Raw genomic sequence first — 9,437 nt, forward strand, 5'->3', positions numbered from 1 at the left:
GTTTATTTAGATGAGTGAAGTGCATTGTGTTAGAATCGAATCTTGTCAGCAACATATCACCCACTTCCGTGGTCCGACTGAGCTGAAAGTTTACAAATTGATTTACGGTTTAAAACATGACAGCGTGTTCATAACCCCTCAACACAGGAATTTAATTTTGAAATCTTACATGTTCTGGGCGGAGCTTAACGGTGTTAGTCTATGATTGGCTGTTTTGAAAGAGAGATCATCTTGGTTTTCATGGGCTTTCTGAAAGCTTTTGATTCAGTCCGTCATGGACCAGTGTGGAAGATTCTTTGGTTCTATGGAATACCTGAAAAAGCTATAAAGATGATCCAAGCTCTCTACGAAGGGCAGTTGTGTGCAGTAGAGAATGAAAAGGAACAGACGGAACAGTTTTTTATTGGATCTGGTGTGAAGCAAGGATGCCTTCTGTCCCCAATCTTATTTGCCATAATGATAGACCTTGTTTTGAGATCCTGTACTGTCTGAGGTGGGTTGCAGTTAAATCCTCAGAGACAACTTAAAGACTTCGACTTTGTCGATGGCATAGCTCTTCCTACAGATTTCACAGAAAATATGCAACGGAGCTATAGGAGCTGCTTCAAAAGCCTCCCGAACAGAGGAGCTGCATAAAGGAGCTGGCTTCAAAGGCCTACCGAAGAGGCCTGTAGATCAATGTAAGCACGACCAAGGTAATGTCAAACGGTGTTATCACTTCGCTAGCTGCAGATCTTAAACTTTGGGAAATTTAAGAAGTCAGCGGATTCAAGTAACTAGGTAGTACTTTAGATCAAAACAGCAGTTGTGATAGAGATCATCCTTTGAACTATATGTGCAGCTGCACCATTCTCTCAATTAAATAGTGTTTGGAGATCTAGCGAGTACTCTCTGAAATTGAAACTGCGCGTGTTCAACAGCAACGTAATCTTCATATTGACATGCGGATGTGAATACTGGAGCCTGTCTAGAGCTGTAGAGAAAAGGCTACTTGGATTTGAGAACAGTCGCCTGCGAAGAATACTTGCGATTAGTTGGTTTGATAGTTTCTCAGTAAGCAACCTCAAATGACTGACGAAGCCTCATTAGAAGGTGGCGATACTGAGGTCATATGACTCAAATGGGACTAGGATGACTTCCCTGTGACGTTTGGTGCTGGACTCCTTCAGACTTTCGGAAAAGTAGTAGACAACGAATCACTATTGGTCGTTTCTTGGAGATTAGGCAAGAGTGACACGATCATCCCTCAATGATCTGTGATCTCTGGCTCAGGTTCTTCCGACGTGGAGGTCAACCATTCCTGCCCTGTACACCACTAGTAGTAGGAGGATCTAAGTTTAAGCAAGTTTGAAAGAAAGTAGGCGGGATTAATTTAAGAGGCTGTGTAAACAATCAACACGTTTTTAGTCTTAAATTAGCCGTATGACTTTATGAGAAAGTGACAAGAGCGGATTTGTCTGCAATTAAACAAGGCAAGATAGGGATTAAAAACTACAAGCGCCACTGACAGTGTAGCGTCTCATCACTTCATTAGCAGAGTCGAAAATTTTAAAGGAAAACATTTAAGCAGTATTATTAATCTGTAATACTGTAGGAATAAATTCTCTGTAAGTAATAACTAATCAGTATTTTTTTTTCTCTCAAAAATTAGTTTAAAGTTTAATCTAATCTGCAAAAAGTAGATTAATGTTAGCTTGAAAAAATGTTGGCAGGTTAAGTAGGCTAGATGACTTTTCTGAGGTGGTAAACCTACTGATGGCAATTCTGGTTTCTTTACCCTCCCCTGGATTTCGCCCTAAGAGGAAAGACAAGTATGTATTAGTTTAGGGGAGGCTGAAAAAAGAGAAAAAACGCCAAACGTTAGATGCTGTTGGTTTTTTTTTCCCCTTTTTTTGACATTAGTTCCAGTTTCCACTCTTACAAGTTTAGCACGATCTTTGTTTCTATTCTTGAAAAAAAAGAAAATACGGCTTTATCTCCAAATTTACAAAAGAAAGAATAAAAACTTTGTTTAGGAAAAAATTTCTAGAATTCTCCTGATTTCAAAAAAAAATATTTGTTTCTAGTACATTTGGAAATAGAAAAACGGTGTTTTAACTATATTTATGTAATCCTTTTTTTTCTCCTGGGTAACGATCTACTGTCTTTGGTGGTAAGACGAAACTTTTCCACCCCACTGTTTAAAGTTTCTCCTTTTACCACCACTCAAGAAATTCTGAACGGTTTTAAGTCTTTCTATTGGAGAATAAGACTAAAAGTAAAAAGCAGAATTTAAGTTTTATCTTACGCTTGGTAAGTCTTAAGAAAACGTACGAAACAGAAGCAGCTTGCAGGGATGTAAATCGCATTTAAGTTTATGAGTTGTTTGCACAATTTCAGCTTGGTTAGGTTCGCTTAGCATCAATGAAGTTACCGCTCAAGTCGAGATTGCCATTGATAAAACCCAGAATCAGCTATTTAATCAAACGAGGAAGTCAATTATTTCGAAAATCGATTTTTTTTTATTTTAAAATCGAATTTACTTCGAAGAAGCCGAAATCGATTTTAGATCGTTTTTCGACTCTGAATTTAGGCACTTGTAAGCTGAAATTTTAATTTGCTCTCCTCAAGATGAGTAGCAGAAAGAAGCTTTTTTTTATAACTTGCCCTCATATGACTTAGCGCCATCTAATTTGTAACTTCTGTCGGAAATAGTAAAAATATTCTATTGAACGTTCAATTGGCAGCAGGTGTGACTTGTAACAGCAACCCCAAAAAAATGTCGCTGAAGACAATTCAACGAATCAAACTGTTGATATGAACTTTAGACCGAATAAATTGGATTTGTTTTAGGGGAAAATCAGCAAATATTAAGATTCTAAAGAAAAGTAGTAGTAAATTTAAAGTAGTAAATCATTTAAGCGGTTATAATAGGTCTGCAGACAATTTTCTGCTGAAAGTTTGGTATCTATTTAGACAAGGCATGTGGTTATATGAGAAAAAAATGACTCTTTGGTTTAATGGGAGGAGGAGGGTCAAGAAAAAACATTTGCGGCGGCGATTCTGAAAAAAATGCGCCGGGGTTACTGTATAAGGATGATACCCAGAGGTCTTGAGATTTGCACGGTTTCTCGCACAGTTTTTTTGTGTATTTTTTCCTATTTGTTCCCTTCCCTCCTGAAATAAGTTCGTGCGTATATAAAAATTGTATTTTTACATCAAACCTGCCCTCTCCCCTCTCTCCTGCCACCAATGAAAAAGGCTGTGGCCCAAGCAGCTGCCTAATTCTCGCTGCTCTCTTCCTCCTTTTTTCCCTGGTTTAATACCCCAGCAACAGTTCTCAATTGATGAAAAAGGCTGTGGCCCAAGCAGCTGCCTAATTCTCGCTGCTCTCTTCCTCCTTTTTTCCCTGGTTTAATACCCCAGCAACAGTTCTCAATTGATGAAAAAGGCTGTGGCCCAAGCAGCTGCCTAATTCTCGCTGCTCTCTTCCTCCTTTTTTCCCTGGTTTAATACCCCAGCAACAGTTCTCAATTGATGAAAAAGGCTGTGGCCCAAGCAGCTGCCTAATTCTCGCTGCTCTCTTCCTCCTTTTTTCCCTGGTTTAATACCCCAGCAACAGTTCTCAATTGATTTTTGATGCGGCTTAATTAACATAATATTTAAATTTTCATTTAACTTTTACCATTATTTGCCACGGGGAAATTTTTCTAGAATGCAGAGAGCTCAACATTCGAGGAACCGTCAGGTTCCTCTATTGTCACTACTATTGTCACTACCTGAAGTACTTCTGATAACTGTAGACAATGCACAACTAGGATGTAAATGTTAAAAGGCGTTGAGTCACTATTCAACATCTAAAGGGTGTCAGTTCAATGTAAAGGGCTTACATAGTAAGACAAACAAATGGGAAAAGATCTTGTATGCTACTAATTTCAGAAGTATGTTTTTAGCTTCTAGTTATGTGTTCTCAAGATGGAGCAGGTTACACTAGTTGTTATGAGAAGCCTCCCCATATTGGTTGTCTTTTTGATTATTATCAAAGAGCGTTCCTTTTTTCAGGTCGATTTTATTCCTATCTACCTGTAAAGCTAGGCAATATGTCTTACTTACTTACTTTAATTTTGCTGGAATGCGACGGTAAGTCGTTGTTCCCCGAACCAATTGATGACCGGATGACTGACGTAGTCCAACCCGATCTGTCAGCGGCCGCCCTTTCGTGAATTTTCAGTCAATCCTTATCCTAATGAAACTCGTGTCAACGGAAGGGTCCCAAAGGATCCAGGTCATTCCTGGATGTCTGATAGATTCTTTTTCTGGTCACCCGGTCTTGGTTCCCAGATCGTCTGTTCAGTAGCCTTCTCTGTCAGGACTTGCTGAGATTCCACCGGCATCGAGGAGGCCGGTGGAATCATTAAGGACCTCGAATCGGTTACTAAGCTGAAGCTTAAGCTCAGTTTTAATCTGGGAACTTTGCGGTTTTGATGCATCAAATCTGCCGGCTTATAGTTTTTTGTTGTTGTTTGTTTTGTTTTTTTCGGGGGGGGGGGGGGGGCACTTCGCCTTATCTTGAATTAACATACGAGAAGAGGGGGGTCGGAGTCATTTGCTCAGCCTGTATTTGCACCTCTGTAGCTCTTGCATCTAGAAATGAGCTCCTCGACTTTCTCCTGATAAGGATGTTGTCGAACTGGGCTCTTGGGACACTGTCGTTAAAACTCCAGGTTACAAGATGGTGCTTCTTGTGCTCGAATTGAGTGCTAACCAGACATAAGTTATTGTATTTAGAAAGCTGTAACAGCCTTTCACCGTTCGAGCATCTATCATTGATGGCATACCGTCCAATTCCTCAGTTCTTGGGGCAGAGTCTAAAATTCTCTTTAGCTCAAAGTGAAAAGCATCCTTGGCGTTTGCGGGGTTTTTCATCCTCAGGGCAGATATTCTTGCTAGCACTGGCTGCCAAGAGATGATAGAAGACGTAGCAACTGGATCTCTGAGGCATCCAAATCCACGGAGACTGCTCCCGCCAGTTGGTCTTGGGTTTCGGATTTTTTATGTTTCTGATTCCGTGAGGTCAATTGGTTTCGTCAGTGTATCGTTCAATCTAGTCTCAGAGAGGCAACAAATATTTAGTCCATACTTCTTCATTTCATTGGCATCCATGAACCAACTTTAGGTTTCTTGGTGGGGATGATTCGTCTGCTTTTCGAATCATGCATTATCTGAACCTGATCCGCGTCGGCTACCGCGGACACCCTAGTATTGATCATCATATTTGAATAATCTTTATCCATTCTGTTTCATGGGAATTTTCTTGACCAATAGCCCCCTAGGCTTCCGGCGCATCGTTGAGTTGGCCGTTCTGCCGATTGGGCTAGGCAGCCAGTAGGATGTTACACCACTCCAGCGCAACGAGATGCGACTTAAGGCTCTCCTCTGGCCTCGCTAAGGACGGGAGTGTGAATCATAGCTACTAAGTCCCACCTGTTCTTTCATGCTCTACCTGAAAGGGAGTACTCGAGCTTGTCATTCTCTTTTTCTACCATTGAGAATTGATGGCTGGAGTATGTCACCATGTTTATGTACGACTATATAAAAATTACCTATTCAAACAAGGTATAATGTTGATTTATTTTTCCAACATAGTTTTTTCTAACTAGGATTTTGGATTATCTTTCGGTTTACTCCCAATCATTACCCAGAGTTATCGAGAGTTGACTATTTATTATTAGCCAGGCCATAAATGGGGTTGAAGGAGGGGATTCAAATTAGAACCTCTATACCTCCCCCCAAAATGTGAAAAACTACACAAACATACGCATATTATGGTTATGCTGCGGCTTGAAAAACTTAATAGTAGAATTGTCCACCTTCAAAATAGCATGCCCCTGCCTCCTTAAAAAGGAATTTGCCCTCTCCCACCTGCTCCTGCAATCAAAGTCCTAAGTTGGGTACTTATATATAGTGTTTGCCTCCCCCCCCCCCCTGCAGTAAAGTCAATTATAAAACCCCAAGTGAATTTTTCACCTTCAAAATAGCATGCCCCTGCCTCCCTAAAAAGGGATTACTTCCTCCCACCTGCTCGCGGAAGCAAAGCCCTAAGTCTTGCACTAATATCTAGTCTCACGCCCCCCTCCCCCTAATAAATATAATTGCATATTCCCTCTTTATTTATCTTTTTTTTAGATGCAGATAGTATATTCAAACCTAAGGAAAACCCAAGTGAATTAGATGAAACGGAGCGTGAGCTGGAGGCATTCAAGCGTTTCTGTTTGGATTCTCGACCGACCGATCCAAGTGCAAAGTTAAAGGTCAATCTGAACGTTAAAGATATTTTTGCCCGTACAAAAAATGGGAATTTTTAAGACTTGTGATACTTTTATAATTTCTTTTCAAAGTCAATTGTGTCAATAAAGTTTTTGTTAAGATACCTTGCCATTAAAGAATGGTATTTTATTTCTTTGTTTTCTGGATTAACAAGCATATTTATTTTTACTTTTTTTTTAGGGTGGAAAGGCGTTTTAAAGAAAAAGTGATGTGTTATACAAAGATATTCCGGGGGAGCTCGTGATTGCCAAGCATGATAGAGGGTCTATTATTGGCGGGTCTACCTCTGCACTTCGACTGAGAGGTGCATAGTACTAGGAGATATAAAAAATTGACTAACTGATATGTTTTTTTTTCTAAAGTTCGATAATTTAAATTATGACCTCTCACTTTCTCTAAGAAAATTGTGTGGAAGACATGTTGAAATGTGCAAAAGACGAAAATTTGACTTGCAATAATATTTTCGTATCATTAACCCCCCCCCCCCATCCCTATTTGGAGAATTCACAATCCCCCAGCCCTCAGATATAGGAGGTGTGCATCTATAGATCATGGATAAACTGGATATTTGTCAGCTTTATCAGTAGAGACTGGAAAATATGAAAGCATTTTCAAACAGTTCGTGGTAACGAACTGTAAATAAGGAGCAACTCGGCTCAATAGTAACCGGATATCTAAAATACTTAATTTTGATATCAATGATACATCAAAAGAATTGTCGCATTATGGTGATTACAAGTATATATCATTCATTAAGTTTAATGTTACTTATCAAAAGCTACGAGCCTGAGAAGATGTGTAATTTTGCGTTTTTTTTTAAGTGACCAAAAAGATTGAAGGGCAACTAACCCACCCCCTCCCACGCCTCTTTTTCCCTAAATTTGCCTGCTAACATGACCCCTCCCCCCTCCAATCCCGTGGGGAATGGCCTGTAAGTTTTGAATTTGTCCATTGTTTGGGTATTTTAGTATTTCCTATTAGGAAGTATACAGACATTGGGGGGGGGGGGGGGTTGTGCTCGGGTGGGTTTCCATGGGGAAAATTTTCTGTATGGAGTTAAATCTCCGGGGGAACTTTTGAAGTGAAATTATGCACTGGGGGATTTAACAGATTTTCTGTACGAAATCCTTTTTATTTGTCTTACTTCTCTTTGTCAGCTCAATTTCGCATGTGGAGATGTTCTGGGGGAATTGTCGGAGGGAAATTTCAGCGGGTTTGGATTTCTGTGGGAAAATTCTGCAGAAGGTGGATTTCCAGAGAGATTGGAAAAATGATTAGAAATTATAGCCCTATTCAAGTGAAAGTATGCTAAGGATATTTTTTTAGGCTGAATTGTCCGCAAGAAATTTTTAAGAAGGGGGGAGTCAGCGAGGATGGAACCGTCAGGGTGATTTTAAGGGGAGGGGCATTTTACGTGGGAGGAACTTTGCACGGAGGATTTTCCCGTGAGGGGAGGGAATTTTTCATGGAGGGTAAACCCAATTAACCGGTATTATTTGAAAAACAATCAGAAGTTGAATTTTTAAAAATAATTGTTTTCAAATGAAAGCCAGGAATAACATTAAAACTAAAAAAAACAGATATTATTCTGTATATTAAAGGGTTGCCCCCTCCTCAACACCTTGCTCTTTACTCTAAAGTTTGATTGTTCATTCCCTTTCTTAGAACGACTCCTTAAACACAGGGGCCGTTTAATTAAAATAGGAAGCTTTTTTATAGGTGCCATGGACTTCAGCGTAAAGAGCAAGGTGTTGAGGAGGAGTACAACCCCCTCTTCTACACAATGGCGGACAGTGATGAAAAGTTGAGAGCCATGGCTGATTAGAGAAAAATCCAAGACAGATACAGAGGCAAAGATGGCATAACCGTTTTTTAGAATTGTATAAAAATTATGTCATTTCACTTGTTGATAAATAGCCTATGATCCATCCTGGGGCAGAACTAAGGTAGATAGGCTTGGAGTAAGGATAAGTCAAATAGTCTGGTTAGTTCTATAAGCCATTTGAAGGCAATAGGAGACCTTAAGTAAAATGACCGACCATGTCCACAGGACTTGGTCAGGACCGCACAACACCTCCTAAAATTATAATATTCTCTATAAATATTGTATGAAAAATGAAACTTGAGCCACTGAATCAGCCCTTTATCCCAAAGAAAACCTACGCTAAATACTCAAAAACTGTAGAAAATGTATATACATAAAGACATTAAATGTTTTCCACTTTTGAACACCCTGATTAATTAGTTCTTTTTGATGAGAGAACTTCATTTTCCACAGTAAATGCTTAACCATAGTGTTTTAGGGAGGCGATTGAAATTAAAAAAATACATGCACAAGGACCTTGCTTTAAATAGAGATACTAGGGATATTTTTATATAGGCCCAATTAAAATAATTTAATACTAACAAAATCCCTTCATATTCCTTCTCTTTTAAAACCAAGATTAATTTACCATATATTAACATAAATCAAATCATTACACAGGCTATGTTAATCACTAGAGACACAATTCTTGCCAATCTAATTTTTGAATGGTCTTTCATTTGTTTTGGCTTAGTTTTTATTCCAGTCTTTTATACTGTCTCTTACTGCTTACTTCAAAAGGTTTGTATTTTTTTTCTTGTTTTATATTTCACTTTTTTGTTCCCTCTCTGTCTTTTCCCTGCCTCGTCACAGCTTAATTGAAAAAAGTTTGTATTTTTTTCTTGTTATATATTTCACTTTTTTTGTTGAAAGCTAAGAACGGCTTGGCGGAGGTCGTTGCCAAAATATCTGCTCATCTGCTCTCTCATTTTGTATCGCTTTTTTTCCACTGGCTGAAAATTGCACTCTTTTTTTTCTTCTTTTTTTTTTTTTTTTTTTTTTGTCAGACTACGAACATTAAACTTTTTTATTTTTTAATATTTCTGAAACGTGTTCGTCAAACTTTAACAGGTATCAAAACCGATACCCGAACTTTAGATTGATACCTTTGAAGATTTCTTATACCAGAAATAGTATTAAAATAATCAGGCAATGAAAGGCGTCGGTAGTAAAGTACTACTCCATTTAGTGAACAAATTTAGATTATTTCGCAAAATAATTTAACCACAATTGCACATCATCATCAAACATTTTCACAGTACAACTT

The 9,437-nt window shown here is 38.8% G+C and overlaps 1 protein-coding gene across 3 annotated transcripts in view; it reads left to right on the forward strand.

Moving 5' to 3' along the window:
• The window catches only part of LOC148952827 (uncharacterized), a 135,435-nt gene extending 127,306 nt beyond the window's left edge, over positions 1 to 8,129 (forward strand). For 2 of the 3 annotated variants that reach the window (XM_089088114.1, XM_089088115.1), the window contains exon 19: positions 6,166 to 6,405. In XM_089088114.1, the coding sequence (XP_088944240.1) occupies positions 6,166 to 6,344 (179 nt within the window). In that variant the 3' untranslated portion in view covers positions 6,345 to 6,405. Of the gene's footprint in view, positions 1 to 6,165; positions 6,406 to 8,025 lie in introns of those variants that run through there. The other variant, XM_089088116.1, reaches the window with a different exon arrangement.
• Positions 8,130 to 9,437: the final 1,308 nt, after the last annotated feature.

This window comes from Artemia sp. Qi Xiang Cuo, chromosome 4 (assembly GCF_049724085.1).
Source record: "Artemia sp. Qi Xiang Cuo chromosome 4, ASM4972408v1, whole genome shotgun sequence".
Lineage (NCBI taxonomy): Eukaryota > Metazoa > Arthropoda > Branchiopoda > Anostraca > Artemiidae > Artemia > Artemia sp. Qi Xiang Cuo.